This window comes from Stegostoma tigrinum, chromosome 1, assembly GCF_030684315.1.
Source record: "Stegostoma tigrinum isolate sSteTig4 chromosome 1, sSteTig4.hap1, whole genome shotgun sequence".
Lineage (NCBI taxonomy): Eukaryota > Metazoa > Chordata > Chondrichthyes > Orectolobiformes > Stegostomatidae > Stegostoma > Stegostoma tigrinum.
The window spans coordinates 151,032,864-151,057,986 of NC_081354.1; the positions used below are offsets into that span (position 1 = coordinate 151,032,864).

The 25,123-nt window shown below is 45.7% G+C and overlaps 1 protein-coding gene across 1 annotated transcript in view; it reads left to right on the forward strand.

Annotated features, from left to right (window-relative positions):
- Nucleotides 1–25,123, forward strand: part of cplx4a (complexin 4a) — an 81,777-nt gene that overhangs the window by 51,956 nt on the left and 4,698 nt on the right. The window contains exon 3 of the mRNA XM_059649421.1: nt 18,749–18,836. Within this exon, the coding sequence (XP_059505404.1) occupies nt 18,749–18,836 (88 nt within the window). The remainder of the gene's footprint in view (nt 1–18,748; nt 18,837–25,123) is intronic.

Below are 25,123 nucleotides of genomic sequence, written 5' to 3' on the forward strand. Positions count from 1 at the left end.
CAGCACAGGAACAGGCCCTTCGGCCCTCCAAGCCTGCGCTGATCAAGGTCCTCTGTCTAAACTGTCATCTATTTTCTAATGGTCTGTGTCCATTTGCTCCCTGCCCATCCATGTACCTGTCCAAATATATCTTAAAAGACGCTAACGTGTCTGCGTCTACCACCTCCGCTGGCAACACGTTCCAGGCACCCACCACCCTCTGTGTAAAGAACTTTCCACGCATATCTCCCTTAAACTTTCCTCCTCTCACTTTGAACTCATGACCCCTAGTAATTGAGTCCCCCACTCTGGGAAAAAGCTTTTTGCTATCCACCCTGTCTATACCCCTCATGATTTTGAGACGTGTAGTCATCTGAACTCCAGTAGTAATTTGGAGGGCATTTGGATTTTTGGCCTTTATTGCAAAAGGGACAGTATAACAATATATAAATTCTGTAAGAATCATGGAGTCATGCAGCATGGAAACAGGTCCTTTGGCCCATCTTGTCCATGCCGACCAGTTTTGCAAGGTACAGAAAAGATTTACACAGATGTTGCCCCGTCTGGACAGTTTGAGTTAAAGAGAGAAGCTGGATAGGCTGGGGTTTTTTTTCCTGGAGCACAGTAGGCTGAGGGATGACCTTATGGACGTATAAAATCATGAGGGGCATAACTGGCTAAATAGCCAAGGCCTTTTCCCTAGTGTGGGGAAATCTAAAACTAGAAGGCATTGGTTTAAGGTGAGAGGGGAACGATTTAACAAGGACCTAAGGGGTAAGATTTTCATGTAGAGGGTGGTGCGTGTATGGAATGAGCTGCCAGGGGAAGCGATGGAAGCCGGTACAATTACATTTCAAAGTCATCTGGATGGGTATCAGAGTAGGAAGGATTGAGAAGGATATGGGCCAAATGATAGCAAATAGGACAAGGTCAGACTAGGATGACTGGAACAAAATGTGACATCTCAAAATTTTCAGATGATACCAAGTCGAGTGGGAGGTTGAACTGTGACAAGGATGCAGCGATCCTTCAGCATGACCTGGACAGGTTGGGTGAGTGGACAAGTCAGTGGCAGATGCAGTATAATTTGGATAAATATGAGGTTATTCACTTTTGAAACAAAAACAAGAAGGCAGATTACTACCTGAATGGCTGTCGATTAGGAGACGTGACTATGTAGCGGGACCTGGGTGTCCTTGTGCGCCAGTCGCTGAAGGTAGGCATGTAGGTGCAGCAGGCAGTAAAGAAGACAAAGGGTATGTTGGCCTTCATTGCATGAGGTTTTAGAGACTGCAGCAGGGTTGTGTTGTTGCACTTATACATTTCCTGAGGTCACACCAAAAATATTATGAGCCATTTTGGTCTCCTCTTCTGAGCAAGGATGCTCTTGCTCTCGAGGGGGTGCAGTAAAGGTTTACCAGGCTGATTCCAGGGATGGCGGGGCTGAGGTATAAGGACAGATTGACACAGTTAGGATTATTTTTGCTGGAGTTCAGATGAATGAGGGGAGATCTCATAGAAACTTTAAAAATTCTAACAGAACTATACAGGGTAGATGCAGGGAGGATGTTCCCAATGGTGAGTGCGTCCAGAACCAGGGGTCACAGTATGAGGATTCAGGGTAGACCATTTAGGATGGAGATGAGGAGCCAATTCTTCACCCAAAGAGTGGTGAGCCAATGGAATTCATTACCACAGTAAGTAGTTGATGCTAAAACATTGAATGTATTCAAGACATGACTAGATTTAGCACTTGGGGTGAATGGGATCAAAGGTAATGGAGGGAAAGCAGGATTAGGCTATTGAGTTGGACATTCAGCCATGATCGTGATGAATGGGAGAGCAGGCTTGAAGAGCTAAATGGCCTCCTCCTGCTCCTAACTTCTATGTTTCTGTGGTTGATGTGGATGAGTTAGACCGAAGGGGCTGTTTCTGTGCTGTATGGGTCTATAACTAGTTTCTTTTGCCTTTGTTTGGCTCTTAACCCTCTAAATCTTTCCTATTCATGGCTATGCTCAAACGTGTTTTAAATGTTGTGATTGTACTGACCTTTACTACTTCCTCTGGTAGCTCCTTCCACATATGCGCCACCCTCTATATGCAAACGTTGCCCCTCAGGTACCTTTTAACTCTTTCCTCTGTCACTCTAAACTTGCGCCCTCTAGTTTTGAACTCCCCTACCTTGCAGAAAAGACTTTGGCTATTTACCTTATCTGTGCCCCTCATGATTTATAAACCTCTATAATGTCAACCCATAGCTTCCTACACTCCAGGGGGGAATTAGCCCCAAACTATTCAGCCTGTCCTTATAACTCAAACCTTCCAGTAAATCTTTCTTGCACTCTTTCTGGTTTAATAAAACCCTTCCTGTTGCAGGGCGACCAGAATTGTACCAGTACAATGTTACCCAACCAATGCCTTATACAGCCACATCATGACATCATAACCCCTACTCTCATTACTCTGACCAATGAAGGAAAATGTGCCAACTGCTTTTTTTCACCACCCTCTCTACCTCCAATGCCACTTTCAAGGAACTATATACCTGCAACCTTCAATCTTTCTGCTTCCAACACACCCCAGGGCCCTACCATTAACAGTGTAAGTCCTGTCCTAGTTAGACTTATCAAAATGCAATACCTTGCATTTATCTGAATTATAGTTGATCTGTCACTCTTGGCCCACTGACTCAGTTGGTTAAGACCCTGGTGTACTCTAAGATAACCTTCTTCACTGTCCACTATGCCACCAATTTTGGTGTCATCTACAAACGTACTAACCATGCCTCCTATATTCCTGTCCAAATCTTTTGTATAAAAATGATGGACAACACTGATCCAGCACCAGTTGTTGCGGCACTTTCAGACCTCCAGTCTGAACAACAACCCTCCATCACCACTCTCTGTCTCTTATTGCCAAGACAATTTTGTGCCCAACTGGCTAGGTCTCCCTGGGTCCCACGTGATCTAACCTTACTAACCAGTCTACCATACAGAACCTTGTCGAGTGCCTTGCTAAAGTTCATGTAGACAATGTCTACCATCAGCCTTCGTTAATCTTCTTGGTCTTCCCTTCAAAGAAATCTCAATCAAGTTTGTGAGACACAGTTTCCTATATAAAAAGCCATACTGACTATTCCCTAATACCTTCCAAATGCATATGGATCCTGTCTTTCAGTATCCCTTCCAACAACTTACTCACCACTAATGTTGGGCTCACCAGTCTGTAGTTCCCTGGCTTTTTCTTGCAGCCTTTCTGAAATAATGGCACATATTAGCAAACCTCTAGTTTTATGGCACATCACCCATTACAGTCTATGATACAAATATCTCTGCTCGGGGCCCTGCAATTTCTTGCCCCAATATCTTGGAATATACTTGATCATGTCCCAATGATTTATCTACCTTAATGCATTTTAAGATCTCCAGGACCTCCTCATCTGCAATATGGATTCTTCTGAAGACATTGCTATTTATTTCCCTGATTTCCTTAGCTTGCATGATTTCTCTACAGCAAACGCTGACATGAAAGATTTGTTGGGATATCACCCATGTCCTGTGGTTCCACATATAGATGGTTTCATTGCTCCTTAAGGGGCCCTCTTCTCTCCCCAGCTATTCTTTCACCTTTAATATAAATGTAGATTCTTCTTTGATGTATCCTTCACAGCTCTTTTTTCCCCTCCTGATTTTCTCTTAATTGTACTCTTTCAGCCCCTGTCCTCTTCACGGGATTCACTTGATCCCAGATGTCTATACCTAATGTATACCCCCTTCTTTGTCTTGACCACAGCCTCAATATCTCTTGTTGTTCAATGTTCCCTACTCTTGCCAGGCTTGCCTTTACACTTTTGGAAGCCTCCCACTCCCAGACATCCCTTTACTTGTGAACAACCTTCCCCAGTCAACTTTTGAAAGTTCCTGTCTAATACCATCAAAGCTGGCCTTGCCCCAATTTGTAACTTTAACTGGTAGACCAGACCTATCCTTTTCTATTTAAAACTAATAGAATTATGGTCACTAGTCCCAAAGTTCACCATCACGAACATCTCAGTTACTTGTCCCTGTTCTAAATGTATTGCACTCTGTTGAGCTCAAATTTAGACTATTTTGTGCAGTCTTTCTTTCCTTGTTTAACGAGGGATGCACTTACTTTGGTGGAGGTTCAGAGAATGTTCATTAGTTTGGAATGAAGTATTGGAGTTGGGAAGTCATGTTGAGGTTGTATAGTATATTAGCAAGGCCTTTTCTGGAATACTGTGTCCAGTTATGATCGTCCAGTTATAGGAAGGATGTTATTAAGCTGGAGAGCGTTCAGAAGAGCTTTACCTAGAGATTTATGAGTATGGAAGGTTTGAGGTATAAAGAAAGGCTCTATAGGATGAGACCTTTTTCACTGGAACATAAGAGGTTGAGAGGCAACCTGATTGAAATTTATAAAATAGTGAAGATAGAGTTAATGGTAGTTGCATTTTTCCCCCTAGGATGGGGCTTTCAAGACTAGGGGCACATTTATAAGGTGAGAGGAGAGAGATTTAAAAACGACATGAGGAACTGTTTTTTTACATAGAGGGTGGTTCACTTGTGGCATGGGGTAGGAATGGGTACAGGAATAATTACAATGTATCAAAGACATTTGGATGGATAACTGAGAAGGAGAGGTTTGGAGGGATATGGGCCAGGAGCAAGCAGATGAGACTAGTCTAGTTTGGGATTATGTTCGGCATGCACTGTTGGAACCGAAAGGTCTGTCTCCATTAGATATAACTGTATGACTCTATAAGTGTTCTGAAGAAGTCATATCTGACTTTGTATATCCCACCACAGATGTGGACAGACCTGCTGATTTCCTACAGAATTTTATTTTTTTTTATTTTAGATCACCAGCAACGGCAGTATTTTACTTATTGAGATGAAGCGGTTTACTAAGGATGAAAGGTTGAGAAAGCTTGACCTAACTAGATTGGATCTGCACCTAGGTGAGGAGATATTTGCCTTAGAAATGGTGCAACAGAGGTTCACATGGTTGATTCTTGGCCTGAATGGGTTTCCTCTGAAGAGAGATTGAATTGCCTAGGCCTGTCCTTTCTGGACTTTCAAAAGTTGAGAGTGATCTTATTAGAACTTTTAAGATTCTGAGGAGGCTTGACAGAGTATATTGAGAGGATATTTCCCCTTAAGGGGGAAGCTAGAACTCAGGGTGGGGTAGTTTCAGAATATGGGATCTCCCATTTAAAAGTAGGTCTAGACAAGACTTCTTTTTTCCGAAAGTCATTAACCTTTGGAATTCTCTACACCAGAGAAATATTAATGCCAGGTCATTGAATGTATACAAGGCTGAGTTACATAATATTATTTCTAAGCTGAAGTCAATGGTTGATGGAATTGATGGTGGTAAGGTAGAAAATTGAATTAAGCCAAAGCAAAAATCAGCCATGTTCTTATTGGAGCTGGCACAATGGGCTGAATGACCTTCTTCTATATCTTATCTGGATTACTGGACTACAGCTTGGCAGAGCCAGAGGTTGTTGCATGTCAGGAGCAAGATACAAGTAATTTGAAAACTACAACATTATTTCAGGAGCAACATATTTCTTTTCTCCTTGTGTTTTGAGTCTTTCTCTCATCATCGCCTTTTAAATTCGCAAGCATTATACTCCAATTCCACAATCACTGAGGTGAGCTGTATTCACAACAGGCTGGCCACTTTAATTCACAGTCAACTGAGGAGCATTTTTGTCTTTATTGCCGAATCAAAATGAATTCAAAATAAGTCCTTGAACAGAAATAAGCCTGACTTAATGAAAGATCAAGTTGTTCCTTTGACAAGGATGTAATAGCCTTGAATTTTCAAGCTTTTAGTATTAATGGCGTGTGGTATATGCTTTCTTCTAAACAGCCAAATTCAGCAGCTGTTCATGGTTTTTTTAGAAAACCTCGAACAACTTTTCATGAAAAATTAACTATGAATTTTTTGTTCTGTTGTTTCTTTTTTAAATATGTAGCCATTTTCAGAAGATCCCATTATTTCTAACTGGTAATTGAATGATTACCTTGGATGGCATTGGGGGAAGGGTTATTTTATTATTGTCTCATTTTTTTTTCCTTTTTTGGATATTCACAAAACCGTATGGCTATTATATGTAGAACAGGAGCTTAGGACTCTTCTATAATTCCAAGATCTAATCTTGGCTATTGTGCCAGAATTAATACTGCACCAGTTCAATTCATCTTATTTAACACAGTTTATTAAGTCTGCAGGATGTCCATCTGAGGAAAAGCTGTGCTATTTTTCCTTATCAATTGCTTCTGCTAATGGGTTTAGTATCATAATAAGAGCAAATTATACTTATGTAAAGCCTTTAATCTATTAAAGCATCCCAAGATGATTCACAGAAACGTTATAGAACCAAATATGACATTAAGCCATATAAAGAGATATTAGATCGGGGACAAAATGCTTGCTGGAAGAGATGGGTTTTAAAACAAGCCTACAAGGAGGGGAATGAGTTAAAGAAGCTGACAGTATACAGAGAGGATTCAGGAGCTTGGGGCCTAGACAATTGAATGCATAGCCTTCAATGTTGGAGCAGTTAAAATCAGTTGTATTCAAGGGGCCAGAATTAAAGGACAGTAAATATCTTGGAGAGTTGTGCTGTTGATAAGAGTGTTAGGCAAACAGATCTCATGTGAATTTAAATGTTTGCATTTTAGGATGATCTCAATCCTACACATAATGGGTTAAATAGCAATTTGGTTGTATAGAATTTGACAATTACTGACAAGGGACATTTTGAGAAAGCTTTTCAACTTGCACTTACCAGTACAATTTGCAAAGACTACAAATGTCAGAGGAAAACAACATTGTCGACACTGCATGAGAAGAAAGTACTGTTTGGTTGGCAAGTAGGCTCTTATTGCTAGAGACGTGGCCATTGATGATGAACCAGTTATGTGATGACTGACCGTTAACTGGCAGGTTTTGCTTAAATTTAAACCAGAAAAGATTACTCTGATTCATCATGGCATTTCTTGGGAAATGAACGAACGTATATCTGTGACATATTTTGTTGAGTTGGAACATGTGCAACATATGCAGCTTCTTTCTGTCTGTAAAGAAAAGGACCCTATGTATTAAAAATGTACCTTCCAGTAAATGGAAATGCATGACCCTGCCTGCCCAACTGAAGATCTAAAATCATTGTCAGTGTAATTCGAAGCAAATTCCGGATTATTTAGTAAATGATGTCCAATTGAAGAGTCACATCTAATGTTGGACATATGTTTTGAGTTTCATGAACACAAATTAGTTGGTCAGTACCATGCTTGAGGCTTTCATAACAACATTTCAACACAATTTGTGTTTTCTTTTCAGCAATACTGAAAAATGTAGGTCATGGGAGATGAAGAAATGTATTTGAATAGTCAAGCTTAGAGATAACAAAGCCAAAAATTATCACTTCAATAGCAAATTGGTGGGACAGAAGCAAAGTCAGCTGATGTTCCAGAGGTAGAAGCAGTTGAATACAGTGATGCCATTTATTTCCTCATCTTAAAGTCTAAAATGACAGACAAGTTTGGAAATGACTGGATTAGTACCAGAGTGCTGACAAGGAGAGAGATGGAGTTAGTAGCTAGGGAGCAGCATATTTTGGCACAAGACTGAAAGCTATGGCTTCAGTCCTTTCAATATTTAACAGGAAGAAATTTCTGCTTGTCCTATATTTAATATTGAAGAAGCAGTCTGATATTCAGAGATAGCAGGGAACTGAGTTAAGTGGTGGTAATGCAAGGCGGTGTCATCAGCACCCATATGAAAATGAATGTTCTATATGCAGATGAAGTTGCTGAAGGGCAGCATGTAAATGAGAAATATAGGTGAAACTGTGTGAACAAGAAGAGAAGCCGATGTGAGGATTTTTGTTCTTTATTCATTTATAGCATGTAGGGAACATGGCTGGGCCAACGTTTATTGCCCATCCCTAGCTGCCCTTGAGAGGGAGAATGGTAAATTCCTTTCCCTGAAAGACATGATGAGCCAAATTTGATTTTCTCCCAATCAACAATGGTCATCAATAAACAATTAATACCAGATGTTATTATTGAATTCAACCTGCACCATATGCCTTGGCAGTATTTGAGCCTGGGTCTCCAAAATAGTATCAGAAATAATGGGAACTGCAGATGCTGGAGAATCCAAGATAACAAAGTGTAAAGCTGGATGAACACAGCAGGCCAAGCAGCATCTCAGGAGCACAAAAGCTGACATTTCGGGCCTAGACCCTTCATCAGAGAGGGGGATGGGAAGAAGGTTCTGGAATAAATAGGGAGTGAGGGGGAGGCGGACCGAAGGTGGAGAGAAAAGAAGATAGGTGGAGAGGAGAGTATAGGTGGGGAGGGAGGGAGGGGATAGGTCAGTCCAGGGAAGACGGACTGGTCAAGGAAGTGGGATGAGGTTAGTAGGTAGGAAATGGAGGTGCGGCTTGAGGTGGGAGGAAGGGATGGGTGAGAGGAAGAACAGATGAGGAAGGCGGGGACAGGCTGGGCTGGTTTTGGGATGCAGTCGGGGGAGGGGACAAGCTGGGCTGGTTTTGGGATGTGGTGGGGGAAGGGGAGATTTTGAAGCTTGTGAGGGCCACATTGATACCATTTGGCTGCAGGGTTCTATTCCGCTTGGGAACCCTGCAGCCCAATGGTATCAATGTGGACTTCACAAGTTTCAAAATCTCCCCTTCCCTCACCGCATCCCAAAACCAGCCCAGCCTGTCCCAGGCTCCCTAACCTGCTCTTCCTCTCGCCTATCCCTTCCTCCCACCTCAAGCCACACCTCCACTTCCTACCTACTAACCTCATCCCGCCTCCTTGACCTGTCAGTTTCCCTGGACTGACCTATCCCTTCCCTACCTCCCCACCTATACTCTCCTCTCCACCTATCTTCTTTTCTCTCCATCTTCGGTCCGCCTCCCCCACTCTCCCTATTTATTCCAGAACCCTCTCCCCATCCCCCTCTCTGATGAAGGGTCTAGGCCCAAAATGTCAGCTTTTGTGCTCCTGAGATGCTGCTGGGCCTGCTGTGTTCATCCAGCTTCACACTTTGTCATCCCCAAAATATTAACTGGGTCTCTGGACTAAGTGTCCAGCAATAATACCATTAGGCAATCATCTCCTAATCTGTGCATCTGGGATGTAGATATGTTTGGCTCTACCATTACTGAGGATAGGGAGGTTTATGGAATCTCCTCCTCCAATGAGTTAGTTAATTGTCTACCATTAATTACAACCAGATTTGGTAGAACAGAGCTTAACTCTCAACTATGATTCTGTGGAATTGTTTCATTCTCTCAATTATTTACTGATATACTCCTTATATGCCCTTCTGCCGTCTGTATTGAACCAGTGTTGATCCCTACTTGGCAGTAATGGTGGAAAGGGAGCTATGCCGGGCCTTAAAGTTGCAGATTGACTTTATTACAGTTCTGCTGCTGCTGATGACCCACAGTGCCTCATGAGTGCCCAGCCATGAGTTGCTAAATCTGTTCAAATTCTATTTCATTTAGTATGGTAGTGCCAGACAACACAACATAGGGCACATCCAATGCGAAGATGGGACTTCATCTCTGCCACGACTGGACAGTTATCAGTTCTACTGATATTGTCATAGACAGAGTAATGTATGCCAGGCAGATTATCTCTATTCTCGATAATGGGAGAACTGAGCATATCTACATCACAGATTAGGAAGGCGATGGCCTAATTATAATATCACTGAACTATTAATCTCCAAACTCAGCTAATGAGGACAAAGTCAAATCATAGAATCTCTAGAGTGGGGAAGGAGGCTATTTGGTCCATTGAGTCCACTCTGACCCTACGAAGATTGTCCCACCAGACCCACTCCACTAGTCCATTCATGTAACACTGCATTTCTGATGACTAATCCAGCTAGCCTGCACATCCCTGGACACTATGGGCAATTCAGTATGGCCAATTCACTTAACCTGCACATCTTTGGACTGTGGGAAGAAACTGTAGCCCCTGGAGAAAATACGGTGAGAATCTGCCAACTCCACACAGACAATCACCCGATAGTGGAATTGAACCCAGGCCCCTGCCACTGTGAGATAGTAATGCTAACCACTGAGCCACCATGCTGCTACTATGAGCCAGTAGGCTTTTCTGCCGTCGAGACATTAACCGCCTCAACCTCTCCACCCCTCTCACCCACTCCAACCTCTCCCCCGCAGAACGGGCAGCCCTCCGCTCCCTCCGCTCCAACCCCAACCTCACCATCAAACCCGCAGACAAGGGTGGCGCAGTGGTAGTATGGCGCACTGACCTCTACATCGCCGAGGCCAGACGCCAACTCTCCGACACCACCTCCTACCGCCTCCTCGATCATGACCCCACACCTGAGCACCAAACCATCATCTCCAACACCATTCACGACCTCATCACCTCAGGGGACCTCCCACCCACAGCCTCCAACCTCATTGTTCCCCAACCCCACACGGCCCGTTTCTATCTCCTTCCCAAAATCCACAAACCTGCCTGCCCTGGTCGACCCATCGTCTCAGCCTGCTCCTGCCCCACCGAACTCATCTCCACCTATCTGGACTCCATTTTCTCCCCTTTGGTCCAGGAACTCCCCACCTACGTCCGTGACACCACCCACGCCCTCCACCTCCTCCAGGACTTCCAATTCCCTGGCCCCCAACACCTCATATTCACCATGGACGTCCAGTCCCTGTACACCTGCATTCCGCATGGAGATGGCCTCAAGGCCCTCCACTTCTTCCTGTCCCGCAGGCCTGACCAGGCCCCCTCCACCGACACTCTCATCCGCCCAGCTGAACTCGTCCTCACACTCAACAACTTCTCTTTTGACTCCTCCCACTTCCTACAGACTAAGGGGGTGGCCATGGGCACCCACATGGGCGCCAGCTATGCCTGCCTCTTTGTAGGTTACATGGAACAGTCCCTCTTCTGCACCTACACAGGCCCCAAACCCCACCTCTTCCTCCGGTACATTGATGACTGTATCGGCGCCGCCTCTTGCTCCCCAGAGGAGCTCGAACAGTTCATCCACTTCACCAACACCTTCCACCCCAACCTTCAGTTCACCTGGGCCATCTCCAGCACATCCCTCACCTTCCTGGACCTCTCAGTCTCCATCTCAGGCAACCAGCTTGTAACTGATGTCCATTTCAAGCCCACCGACTCCCACAGCTACCTAGAATACACCTCCTCCCACCCACCCTCCTGCAAAAATTCCATCCCCTATTCCCAATTCCTCCACCTCCGCCGCATCTGCTCCCACGATAAGACATTCCACTCCCGCACATCCCAGAAGTCCAAGTTCTTTAAGGACCGCAACTTTCCCCCCACGGTGATCGAGAACGCCTTTGACCGCGTCTCCCGCATTTCCCGCAACACATCCCTCACACCCCGCCCCCGCCACAACCGCCCCAAGAGGATCCCCCTCGTTCTCACACACCACCCTACCAACCTCCGGATACAACGCATTATCCTCCGACACTTCCACCATTTACAATCCGACCCCACCACCCAAGACATTTTTCCATCCCCTCCCCTGTCTGCTTTCCGGAGAGACCACTCTCTCCGTGACTCCCTTGTTCGCTCCACACTGCCCTCCAACCCCACCACACCCGGCACCTTCCCCTGCAACCGCAGGAAATGCTACACTTGTCCCTACACCTCCTCCCTCACCCCCATCCCAGGCCCCAAGATGACATTCCACATCAAGCAGAGGTTCACCTGCACATCTGCCAATGTGGTATACTGCATCCACTGTACCCGGTGCGGCTTCCTCTACATTGGGGAAACCAAGCGGAGGCTTGGGGACCGCTTTGCAGAACACCTCCGCTCAGTTCGCAACAAACAACTGCACCTCCCAGTCGCAAACCATTTCCACTCCCCCTCCCATTCTCTTGATGACATATCCATCATGGGCCTCCTGCACTGCCACAATGATGCCACCCGAAGGTTGCAGGAACAGCAACTCATATTCCGCCTGGGAACCCTGCAGCCATATGGTATCAATGTGGACTTCACCAGTTTCAAAATCTCCCCTACCCCTACTGCATCCCTAAACCAGCCCAGTTCATCCCCTCCCCCCACTGCACCACACAACCAGCCCAGCTCTTCCCCCCCACCCACTGCATCCCAAAACCAGTCCAACCTGTCTCTGCCTCCCTAACCGGTTCTTCCTCTCACCCATCCCTTCCTCCCACCCCAAGCCGCACCCCCAGCTACCTACTAACCTCATCCCACCTCCTTGACCTGTCCGTCTTCCCTGGACTGACCTATCCCCTCCCTACCTCCCCACCTACACTCTCTCCACCTATCTTCTTTACTCTCCATCTTCGGTCCACCTCCCCCTCTCTCCCTATTTATTCCAGTTCCCTCCCCCCATCCCCCTCTCTGATGAAGGGTCTAGGCCCGAAACGTCAGCTTTTGTGCTCCTGAGATGCTGTTTGGCCTGCTGTGTTCATCCAGCCTCACATTTTATTATCTTGGAATCTCCAGCATCTGCAGTTCCCATTATCTCTGAGGCTTTTCTTTCTTGTTGGTTCTCTCACCACCTGTTGCAAACTTAGCCCAGCAGTTATGTCCTTTAGAACTCCGCCGGCTCAGTCAGTAATGGTGCTGCCGAGCCACTCTTGGTGACAAACATCGAAGTCCCCACCAACAGTACCTTCTGAAACATTGCCACCCTGAGTGTTTCCTCCAAATGGTGTTCAATATGGAGAAGAGTATCCAAGAGGACACAGTATATACCAATCAGCAGGAGGTCTCCTTGCCCATTTTTGACTTGATACGATAAGACATCAATGGCATCTGGATTCAGTGTTGAAGATTACCATGGCATTTCCCTCCTGACTGTATACAACCATGTGCAACCTCTACTGGGTCTACCCGGGCAGTGGGACAGGCATGGTATTGGTCGTGTCTGGGACATTGTCCAAAGATATGATTTCATGAGTATGACTGTGTCAGGCTGTGTATTTACTGCAGTAAACCTAAATTACTTAGAAGATATTTACATGTAAAATCTTGAAGGCTATCAGCATGTTATTTGTGAAGATGTCCTTTGCTGAATTTTTACCTACAAAAACCAACATGGCTCCAAAGTAATGTAAATTTGCCCTTTGGTAATGTATCAAAGTGGGTATCTTAATCACAACAGGAAAGAATTATCTGAAAGAAGAATAGAAAACATTTGAAATATATAGATATGTCAGTGCTTGAAAAGGGTGAAAAGTTATACACATTGGGTAGTGTTAGAGTACTGGGCTTGCCGAGCTGTCGCTCGATCTTGAGTGTAACTGTGGAAAAGATACATTGTTTTGAAATTTAATCCTGCAAATTATCTTGATGAGTGCAAGATAAAATATCTCAACAAAGTGTGTCTATTTTCAGCAATACTCATGTTACTTTGCCGAACAAAATCACACTGCTCATGGCCAGAATTACACCATTATTTGACTCCATACAGATGGGATAGGTGAGATCATGAGCTGAATTATTTTGAATTTCTATCGCATTATTTAAACCCTGCCAATTAGATTGGCCTGGAAATATTTCTGTTTTGATGCATATAATACCATGAAATTAAAGGCTATTTGATTAATATTCACTTACGACAAGGGCTGTCAAGCCTTGTCAACTTTTCTACCCAAACCAATGCACCAAAAACTTCTTCATCTGGTGTAAGTGCCTTTAGGTTTGGAATTTCATTCTTTAATACAATATTTTTATGATCCCATAATGAAATCTGGCCTGATAGGTCTTATGTTGTTTCAAATGTTAGTTAATGTGGCAATCAGTGAAAAATGGTCACATGAGGCTGCAGAGTTTCTTTAAGAACAGAACTGAAGTGTGTTGCAAAAAAGTTATCAAAATAGAGAACGTAATGAAGAAAAATCTTAAAACATACAGCAAAACAAAGTTTCCAACTCATTACCCCAATCCATACAAAATACATTCAATCTCTCAACTTGTTAGGATTTCACTTGACTGATTCTTGAGACTTTCTTTCCTGTAGACTGTACAGTCAATTCATTGAGTCTTTTCCAAACCTTCCACAGCTCTGACATCCTAAGCTTTCTCAATTCTAATAACCTGTACATTTCTAACCAAATGAAGGGTCTAGGCCCGAAACGTCAGCTTTTGTGCTCCTGAGATGCTGCTTGGCCTGCTGTGTTCATCCAGCTCCACACTTTGTTATCTTGGATTCTCCAGCATCTTCAGTTCCCATTATCTCTAACCAAACTTTTCTGGTTTTAAAGTTGCATAAGCTGAACTTTTCTGCTGAGGTGACTGTTTTGTTCTGAACTGTCTCATACTCCTGTAAAGAAACAAAATGAAAATTTGCTTCTGACCCCAGGCAACATTCATCTGAACTGCCCTAAAATCTTCTGATCTCTACTTTTTCTAAACTAACCTTAACCCTTCATTGTTCTGAATGGAAATAAAGCTAATGGCCTTAATTGCTTACCCAATCATCATAAACCACCATAGTATAAACATTGATAACAAAGTGTAGAGCTTGATGAACACAACAGGCCAAGCAACATCTTAGGAGCAGAAAATCTGATGTTTCGGGCCGAGACTCTTCATCAAAAATGGGGGAGGGGTGGAGGGGGAGAGGGTTCTGAAATAAATAGGCAGAGAGGGGGAGGTGGATCGAAGATGGATAGAGGAGAAGACAGGTCGAGAGGAGTCAGACAAGTTAAAGAGGCGGGGATGGAGCCAGTAGAGCTGAGTGTAGTTGGGCAGGTAGGGAGGTGATAAGTCAGCCCTGGGAGGACGGACAGGTCAAGGTGGCGGGATGAGGTTAGTAGGTGGGAAATGGGGGTGTGGTTTGAGGTGGGAGGAGGGGATGGGTGAGAGGAAGAACAGGTTAGAGAGGTGGGGACAAGCAGGGATAATGGGAACTGCAGATGCTGGAGAATCCGAGATAACAAAGTGTGGAGCTGGATAAACACAGCAGGTCAAGCAGCATCTTAGGAGCACAAAAGCTGATGTTTTGGGCCTAGACCTTTCATCAGAAAAGCCCAAAATGACAGCTTTTGTGCTCCGAAGATGCTGCTTGGCCTGCTGTGTTCATCCAGCTCCACACTTTATTATCTGGGGACAAGCTGGGCTGGTTTTGGGATGCACAGGGACGAGGGGAAATTTTGAAGCTTGTGAAGTCCACATTGATAACATTGGACTGCAGGGTTCCCAAGCAGAATATGAGTTGCTGTTCCTGCAACCTTCAGGTGGCATTGCTGTGGCACTGCAGGAGGCCCAGGATGGACATGTCATCTAAGGAATGGGAGAGGGAGTTGAAATGGTTCACGACTGGGAGGTGCAGTTGTTCAGTGTGAACCGAGCATAGGTGTTCTGCAAAGTGGTCCCCAAGCCTCCGCTTTGTTTCCCCAATGTAGAGGAGGCCACAACGGGTACAGCGGATGCAGTATACCACATTGGCAGATGTGGAGCTGAACATCTGCTTGATGTGGAAAGTCTTTTTGGGGCCTGGGATGGGGGTGAGGGCGGAGGTACAGCACTTCCTGCGGTTGCAGCGGAAAGTGCGAGGTGTGTTGGGGTTGGAGGGGAGTGTGGAGCGGACAAGAGAGTCATGGAGAGAGTGGTCTCTCCGTAAAGCAGATAAGAGTGGGGAGGGAAGAATGGCTTTGGAGGTGGGGTCGGATTGCAGATGGCGGAAGTGTCGGAGGATTGCATTGTGTCTGGAGATTGGTGGTACGGTATGTGAGGATGAGGGAGCTTCTCTTTTGGTGGTTATTGCGGGGACGGGGTGTGAGGAATAAATTGCGGGAAATGCAGGAGACATGGTCAAGGGCGTTCTCGACCACTGCGGCGGGGGGTGGGGGTGGGGGTGGGGGGGGATGTTGTGGTCCTTGAAGAACAAGGAAATCTGAGATGTACGGGAGTGGAATGCCTCATCCTGGGAGCAGATGCGGTGGAGGCGAAGGAATTGGGAATAGGGGGTGGAATTTTTGAAGAGGGCTGAGTGGGAGGAGGTGTATTCTAGGTAGCTGTGGGAGTTGGTGGGCTTGAAATGGACAATGGTTTCTAGGTGGTTGCCTAAGGTGGAGACAGCAAGGTCCAGGAAGGTGAGGGATGTGTTGGAGATGGTCCAGGTGAACTTGAGGTTTGGGGTGGAACGTGTTGGTGAAGTGGATGAACTGCTCGAGCTCCTGTTGGGAGCACGAGGTGGCGCCGATACAGTCATCAATGTAACAGAGGAAGAGGTGGGGTTTAAGGCCAGTGTAGGTATAGAAGAGGGATTGTTCCACGTAACCTACAAAGAAGCAGGCATAGCTTGGGCCCATGCAGGTACACATGCCACCCCCTTTGTCTGTCGGAAGTGGGAGGAATCGAAAGAGAAGCTGTTGAGGGTGAGGACGAGTTTGGCTAGGTGGAAGAGGGTGTCAGTGGAGGGGGACTGGTCGGGCCTGTGACACAGGAAGAAGCGGAGGGCCTTTAGGCCATCTGCATGAGGAATACAGGTGTATAGGGACTGGATGTGCATAGTAAAACTGAGGTGTTGGGGACTGGGGTTTTACCACAAGCACACCATAGAGATCTGTAGTCACTTGAATACTGAAACAAGTTTGATAAGAATGTTGAAAGAGAACCCACCACAAAAGTAACCAAAATCCTTATGCGTCAGTGGTAACCGATATCCATTTCAAGCCCACCGACTCCCACCCACCTTCCTGCAAAAATTCCATCCACTATTCCCAATTCCTTTGCCTCTGCCACATGTGCTCCCAGGATGAGGCATTCCATTCCTGTACATCTCAGATGTCCTCGTTATTCAAGGACCGCAACTTCCCCCCAGGAGTGGTCGAGAACGCCTTTGACCATGTCTCCCGCATTTTCCGCAACTCATCCCTCACACCCCGTCCCCGCAATAACAACCAAAACAGAATCCCCCACATCCTCACGTACCACCCCATCAACCTCCGGATCCAATGCATCATCCTCCGGCACTTTCACCATCTGCAACCCGACCCCACCACTAAAGACATTTTCCCTTATCTGCTTTCCGGAGAGACCACTCTCTCCGTGACTCCTTTGTCTGCTCCACACTCCCCACCAGTCCCACCACGCCCAGCATGTTTCCCTGCAACCGCAGGAAGTGCTTCACCTGCCCCTACATCTCCCCATTCACCTCCATCCCTGTCCATTCAAAGACTTTTAACATCAAGCAGATGTTCACCTGCACATCAGCTAATGTGGTATACTGTATTCGCTGTTCCCGTTGTGGCCTCCTCTACATCGGGGAAACCAAGCGGAGGCTTGGGGACCGCTTTGCAGAACACCTATGCTCGGCTCGCACTAAACAACTGCACCTCCCAATCGCGAACCATTTTAACTCCCCCTCCCATTCCTCAGACAACATGTCCATCCTGGGCCTCCTGCAGTGCCACAATGATGCCACCTGAAGGTTGCAGGAACAGCAACTCATATTCCACTTGGGAACCCTGCAGCCCAATGATATCAATGTGGGTTTCAGAAGCTTCAAAATCTCCCCTCCCCCCCCACCGCATCCCAAAACCAGCCCAGCTCATCCCCGCCTCCCTAACCTGTCCTTTCCCCTATCCCCTCCCCCCACCTCAAGCCCCATCCCCATCCCTATCCCCTTCCTACTAACCTCATCCCACCCCCTTGACCTGTCCGTCCTCCCTGGACTAACCTATCTCCTCCCTAATTCCCTACCCACACTCACTTTTACTGGCTCCATTCCCACCTCTTTGACCTGTCTGTCTCCCCTCCACCTATCTTCTCCTCTATCCATCTTCGATCCGCCTCCCCCCTCTCCCTATTTATTTCAGAATCCCCTTCCCCTCCCCCATTTCTGAAGAAGGGTCTCGGCCCGAAACATCAGCCTTCCTGCTCCTCTGATGTTGCTGTGTTCATCCAGCTCTACACCTTGGTTCTCCAGCATCTGCAGTTACTACTATCTCTAAACTAAGGTGCTGACTGGGCTCTCACACAAATATAAAAGATTTGATAACACTAATTTTAAAAGAGCAGTGGAATTCCCTAGTCCCTTGCCCAAAATGAGTCCCTCAATTTATATTACTAAAAACTAGCAACTCTCATTAGGTTTGTGAGACTTGTGTGGAAATGATACAATAGTGACTGCACTTCCCAAATTCGTTGTTGCAGATAAATAATTTTGGGCCATTCAAATGTTAGGAATAGAACCATATGAAAACAATTTCATCGTTTTCTTACCACTGCTACCACTAACAAATTTTCAACAGGAATTTTGCCCTCCCTGGCTGAATTCTCAATTTTCAATCTTCATAAGTCTTGTGGTTCTCAAAACATTGGAAAACCATTGCTGACAGTGCATCTTGACTACTTCCCCGTACACACGACAAAGTCACGTTTCGTGCTATCCGCAGTTAGTAATGCTGCATTTTGCACTTTGACCTGAGCTGCCATCTGACCTAAAGGTGACTTACTTTGAATTGGCAATGAACTGCGCAAAGAGAGAGATAGAAAGAAAATTATGCATCAATTAAGAACCGAACAGGAAAATAAGATAAATGTTACTGTTTAGACTCTTAAAACAATTTTCTTGCCAGAAAGTTGCAAAAATGTACACAATAATTAACAATAATAATCAATTCTTCCCAGATATGATTGATCAATTTTTTCTGATTTTCTTTTTGTTCTACTATCGAAGTTGTTTATTTCTTATGTTTCTGTGTTTCTGATTTCAGAATGGAACGTGATGGCCTGTTTGCTCAGAAGAAAGCAGAAAGAGCAACACTAAGGGTTCACTTAAGAGAAAAGTACAGGCTCCCAAAGGTTAAAAATATATTTGCCAATATTTTTTGTTACAAGCTAAAAATGATGATAGACTGATGTTAAGTACGTTTTAAATATTATGATGGAACAATATATCAGGTTAATATTCCTGCTCCAATATTGTTGAACTGGATGTCACACCAGGCAATCTTATAAGAGAAGACCATCAGTATGAATTTCCTGAGGACGATTTATTTACTAGAGGATCTGCAATAATGTCATTTATGTGGCTGTCTGTAGTTTCTGCTGATCAACTGCTGACATCACAGCAGTTAATCAGGAGAAGGTCTGTAGAAAGTACCAATCTATGTGAAGTGTTCTGTTTGATTTGCAATACAACAATTCACACAACCTCAATATGAGGCAACATCTAAGAGTGAAGCTCTATTAGGCAGTTAAAATAGAGCTCTTTGGACCTCTGGAGGGTGGCTGCAATGCATGCTGGTTAGAAAGTTGACCAATTGGCAAAAAGTCATGCTCATATTGTTCCTAAGTCCTGTGCAATATTGAAAAATGAATTTTAGCAAATGAAACTTAAATGTTTCATACTTTTGTTGGTAAAGTGTTGGAAAAAGTTATAAGAGATAGGATTTATAATCATCTAGAAAAGAATAAATTGATTAGGGATAATCAGCACGATTTTGTGAAGGGAAGGTCGTGCCTCACAAACCTTACTGAGTTCGTTGAGAAGGTGACCAAACAGGTAGATGAGAGTCAACCGGTTGATGTGGTGTATATGGATTTCAGCAAGGCGTTTGATAAGGTTCCCCACAGTAGGCTATTGCACAAAATGCGGAGGAATGGAATTGTGGGAGATATAGCAGTTTGGATCGGAAATTGGCTTGCTGAAAGAAGACAGAGGGTGGTAGTTTATGGGAAATGTTCATCCTGGAGAGCAGTTACTAGTGGTGTACCGCAAGGGTCAGTGTTGGGTCCACTACTGTTTGTCATTTTTATAAATGACCTGGATGAGGGCGTAGAAGGATGGGTTAGTAAATTTGCAGACGACACTAAGGTCGGTGGAGTTGTGGATAGTGACGAAGGATGTTGTAGGTTACAAAGAGACATAGATAAGCTGCAGAGCTGGGCTGAGAGGTGGCAAATGGAGTTTAATGCGGACAAGTGTGAAGTGATGCACTTTGGTACGAGTAACCGGAATGCAAAGTACTGGGCTAATGGTAAGATTCTTGGTATTGCAGATGAGCAGAGAGATCTCGGTGTCCATGTACACAGATCCTTGAAAGTTGCCACCCAGGTTGACAGGGCTGTTAAGAAGTCATACAGTGTTTTAGCTTTTATTAATAGAGGGATCGAGTTCCGGAACCATGAGGTTATGCCGCAGCTGTACAAAACTCTGGAGCGGCCGCACTTGGAGTATTGCGTACGGTTCTGGTCACTGCATTATAAGAAGGATGTGGAAGCTTTGGAAAGGGTGCAGAGGAGATTTACTAGGATGTGGCCTGGTGTGGAGGGAAGGTCTTACAAGGAAAGGCTGAGGGACCTGAAACTGCTTTCGTTAGAGAGAAGAGGGTTGAGAGGTGATTTAATTGAGACATATAAAATAATCAGAGGGTTAGATAGGGTGGATAGGGAGAGTCTTTTTCCTAGGATGGTGATGGTGAGCACGAGGGGGCATAGCTTTAAATTGAGGGGTAAAAGATATAGGACAGATGTCAGAGGTAGTTTCTTTACTCAGAGAGTAGTAAGGGGATAGAACGCTTTGCCTGCAACGGTAGTAGATTTGCCAACTTTAGGTACATTTAGGTCATCATTGGACAAGCGTATGGACGTTCATGGAATAGGCTTCAGATTAGTATGACATGTCGGCACAACATCGAGGGCCGAAGGGCCTGTACTGTGCTGTAATGTTCTATGTTCTATGTTCTATGTACTTATGCAATCCCAGAGGCAGTTGACAACTTTGTTACTTCAGTGACAAACAGGTTTCATAGTTTTTCTTCCAACATACCTCAGTCAAGACTTCTGAGTATACTGTTTGAAAAGTTGTTCCATACATTACATATTAGAATGCCTACTCTGTTGCTGAGTTACAATCTCAGAGCAGTGAGGAAGATTTGGATTAAGATTTGGTCAGGACATCCAGGCTCGTGTGTTTCAGTCAATTAAAGTTAGCCTGGTTACTACAAGAGACCAGGCAGCATCAGAGGAGCGGGAAAGCTGATGTTTTGGGTCTGGACCCTTAGTCAGAGCTTTCCTGCTCCTCTGATGCTGCCTGGCCTGCTGTGTTCATCCAGCTCCATACCTTGTTGTCTCAGATCCTCCAGCATCGGCAGTTCCTACTATCTCTGGTTTTTACAATATTTGTTCACAATACAGTGCAGATGCAGGTCATTTAATCATGTGGGCTCTTTGAAAGAAGGCTCCAATGAGCTTCACTCACTGCTTTCCCCTCCCCCTACCCCCACCCCCACCCCCACTACCACCACAACCATAACCATCACCCCACCTATAATCCTGTATTTTTCAACCTTTCAATTAGGTCAGTTTCAGGAGTTAATGTTTAAAAACTTGGTTTTCTTAGTTGGAAACTTGACTTAAAGGAAATTAAACATAAATCACTTTTTGGGATAGCTCAATGTGATTTTGAATTTTTTGGGAAACAGATCAGATAAGGTATTAGAAATTTTGAAGTTATACTTTTAGTCAAACACATGTAATGTAGAAAATAAGCCATCATTTTAATTTGTTATTGACATAGCTGACAGACACTGAACTTTAAACAATCCTGCTTGTCTTTGCTTGGAGGCAAAAAATACATAAAGAGCTCACGGGCACGTTGCTGGCTGGGTCAGCATTTATCTTTAATTCTTGATTGCCCTTGAGATGATGGTGAATTGGCTTATTGAATAAAGGTGCTTGAATTGCTAGGCCATTCAGAGGGCTGTTAAGATTCTAGAATAACAGAAAGGCTAGATGAGGGAAGCATGATAGCATTCCTTCACCAAAGGGCAATTTTGAACCAGAATGTGTTTTTTATAACAACTGAGTCACTTAATGGTCATTACCAGTAATAATGTTTCATAACCTAATTTGTTGAACGTAATTTAACTTTCACACTTACTGTGCTCAGATTTAAACTCATGTTTCCACATCATTAGTTCAGGCCTTCAGATTATTTGTCCACTGACATAACCACTATGCTACTATGTCCTACTTTGGACAGTGCAAAAGTCCATTTTTTTAACTGGATAAGGACTTGGAATCCACTGTAGCCGGTATTCCATAACCAAGTCACCCTTTATTTACATATGAAACTGATCCAGCTTCCTCAGAGCCAGCTCTCAGAGAGAACAGAACCTCTGACAGAGATAACAAAGTGTGGAGCTGGATGAACACAGCAGTTCAAGCAGCATCTCAGGAGTACCTGGCCTTGGCCTGATGTGTTCATCCAGCTCCACACTTTGTTATCTTGGATTCTCCAGCATCTGCAGTTCCCATTATCTCTGACAGAGATAGTAGGAACTGCAGATGCTGCAGAATCTGAGATAACAAGTGTAGAGCTGGATGAACACAGCAGTCCTAGAAGTATCAGAGGAGCAGGAAGGCTGACGTTTGGGACCTAGGCCCTTCAGAAATGGCGGAGGGGAAGGGGGTTCTGAAATAAATAGGGAGAGAGGGGTAGGTGGATTGAAAATGGACAGAGGAGAAGATAGGTGGAGAGGAGACAGACAGGTCAAAGAGGCAGGGATGGAGCCAGGAAAAGTGAGTGTAGGTGGGGAATTAGGGAGGAGATAGGTCAGTCCAGGGAGGATGGATAGGTCAAGGAGGCAGGATGAGGCTAGTAGGTAGAAGATGGGGCTGGGGCTTGAGGTAGGAGCAGGGGATAGGTGGGAGGAAGGACAGGTTAGGGAAGCAGGGATGAGCTGGGCTGGTTTTGGGTTGCGGTAGGGGGAGGGGAGATTTTGAAGCTTGTGAAGTCCACACTGATACCATTGGGCTGCAGGGTTCCCAAGAGGAATATGAGTTGCTGTTCCGGCAACCTTCGGATAGCATCGTATTGGCACTGCAGGAAGTCCAGGATGTGCATGTCATCTGAGGATTAGGAGGGGGAGTTGAAATGGTTCACAACTGGGAGGTACAGTTGTTTGGTGTGAACTGAGCATAGGTGTTCTACAAAGTGACCCCCAAGCCTCCGCTTTGTTTCCCCGATGCAGAGGAAGCCACAACGGGAACAGCAGATGCAGTATACCACATTAGCTGATGTGCAGGTGAACATCTGCTTGATGTGGAAAGTCTTCTTGGGGCCAGGGATGGAGGTCAGGGGGGAGGTGTAGGGGCAGGTGTAGCACTTCCTGCAGGGAAAAGTGCTGGCTGTGGTGGGACTGGAGGGGAGTGTGGAGCGGACAAGGGAATCACGGAGAGACTGATCCCTCCGAAAAGCAGACAAAGGTGGGGAGGAAAAAATGTCTTTGGTGGTGGGGTCGGATTGCAGATGGCGGAAATATCACAGGATGATGCATTGGATCCGGAGGTTGATGGGGTGGTACGTGAGGATGAGGAGGATTCTGTTTTGGTTGTTATTGCGGGGAAAGGTGTTGCAGGGGACAGTTGTAATCCTTGAGAAACGAGGACAACTGAGATGTACGGGTGTGGAATGCCTCATCCTGGGAACAGATGTGGCGGAGGTGAAGGAATTGGGAATAGGGGATGGCATTTTTGCAGGAAGGCAGTTGGGAGAAGGTGTATTCTAAGTAGCTGTGGGAGTCAGTGGGCTTGAAATGGGTATCGATTTCTAGGTGGTTGCCAGAGATGGAGACAGAGAGATCCAGGATGGAGAGAGAGGTATTAGAGATAGTCCAGGTGAACTTGAGGTTGGGGTGGAAGGTGTTGGTGCAGTGGATGAACTGTTCGAGCTACTCATGGGAGCACGAGGCAGCGCCGAGACAGTCATCAATGTAACGGAGGAAGAGGTGGGGTTTATGGCCAGTGTAGGTGTGGAGGAGGGATTGTACCATGTAACCTACAAAGAGGCAGGCATAGCTTGGGCCCATGCGGGTACTCATGGCCACCCCCTTTGTCTATAGGAACTGGGAGGAATTGAAAGAGAAGTTGTTGAGGGTGAGGATGAGTTCAGCTAAGTGGATGAGGATATCAGTGGAGGGGGGCTCATCGGGCCTGTGGGACAGGAAGAAGTCGAGAGCCTTTTGTCAATCTGCATGGGGAATGCAGGTGTGTTGGGACTGGATGTCCATAGTAAAGATGTTGGTGATTGCGGAATTGGACGTTCTGTGGGAGATGGAGGGCGTGGGTGGTGACACAGACCTAGGTAGGGAGTTCTTGGAACAAGGGGAAGAAAATGGAGCCAAGAGAGGTGGAGATGAGTTCAGTGAGGCGGGAGCAGGCGGAGACAATGGGTCAACCAGGGCAGACAGGTTTGTAGATTTTGGGAAGGAGATAGAAGCAGGCAGTGCGGGGTTGAGGAACAATGAGGTTGGACACTGTGGGTGGGAGGTCACCTGAGGGGATGCGATTGCACCTTCCCCCCCCTCAGTGGTTGAGAATGCCCTCGACCATGTGTCCCGCCGCTCTCCCCTCCAGCCCCACCACACCCAGCACTTTTCTCTGCAGCCGCAGGAAGTACTACACCTGCTCCTATGCTACCCCCCTCACATCCATCCCAGGCCCCAAGATGACTTTCCACATCAAGCAGATGTTCACCTGCACATCTGCTAATGTAGTATACTGCATCCACTGTTCCTGTTTTGGCCTCCTCTGCATCGGGGAAACCAAGTGGAGGCTTGGGACTGCTTTGCAGAACACTTATGTTCAGTTCGCAATAAACAACTGCACCTCCCAATTACGAACCATTTCAACTCCCCCTCCCATTCCTCAGATGACATGCCTATCCCGGGCCTCCTGCAGTGCCACAACAATGCCACCCGAAGGTTGCAGGAACAGCAACTCATATTCCACTTGGGAACTCTGCAGCCCAATGGTATCAATGTGGATTTCACAAGCTTCATAATCTCCCTTCCCCAACCTCATCGCAAAACCAGCCCAGCTCATCCCCGCCTCGCTAACCTGTCCTTCCTCCCACCTATCCCCTGCTCCCACCTCAAGCCCCACCCCCATCTCCTACCTACTAACCTCATCCCGCCCCCTTGACCTGTCCATCCTCCCCGGACTGGCCTATCCCCTCCCTACCTCCCCACCTACACTCACCTTTACTGGCTCTATCCCCGCCTCTTTGACCTGTCTGTCTCCTCTCCACCTATCTTCTCCTCTATCCGTCTTCTATCCATCTGCCCCTCTCTCCCTATTTATTC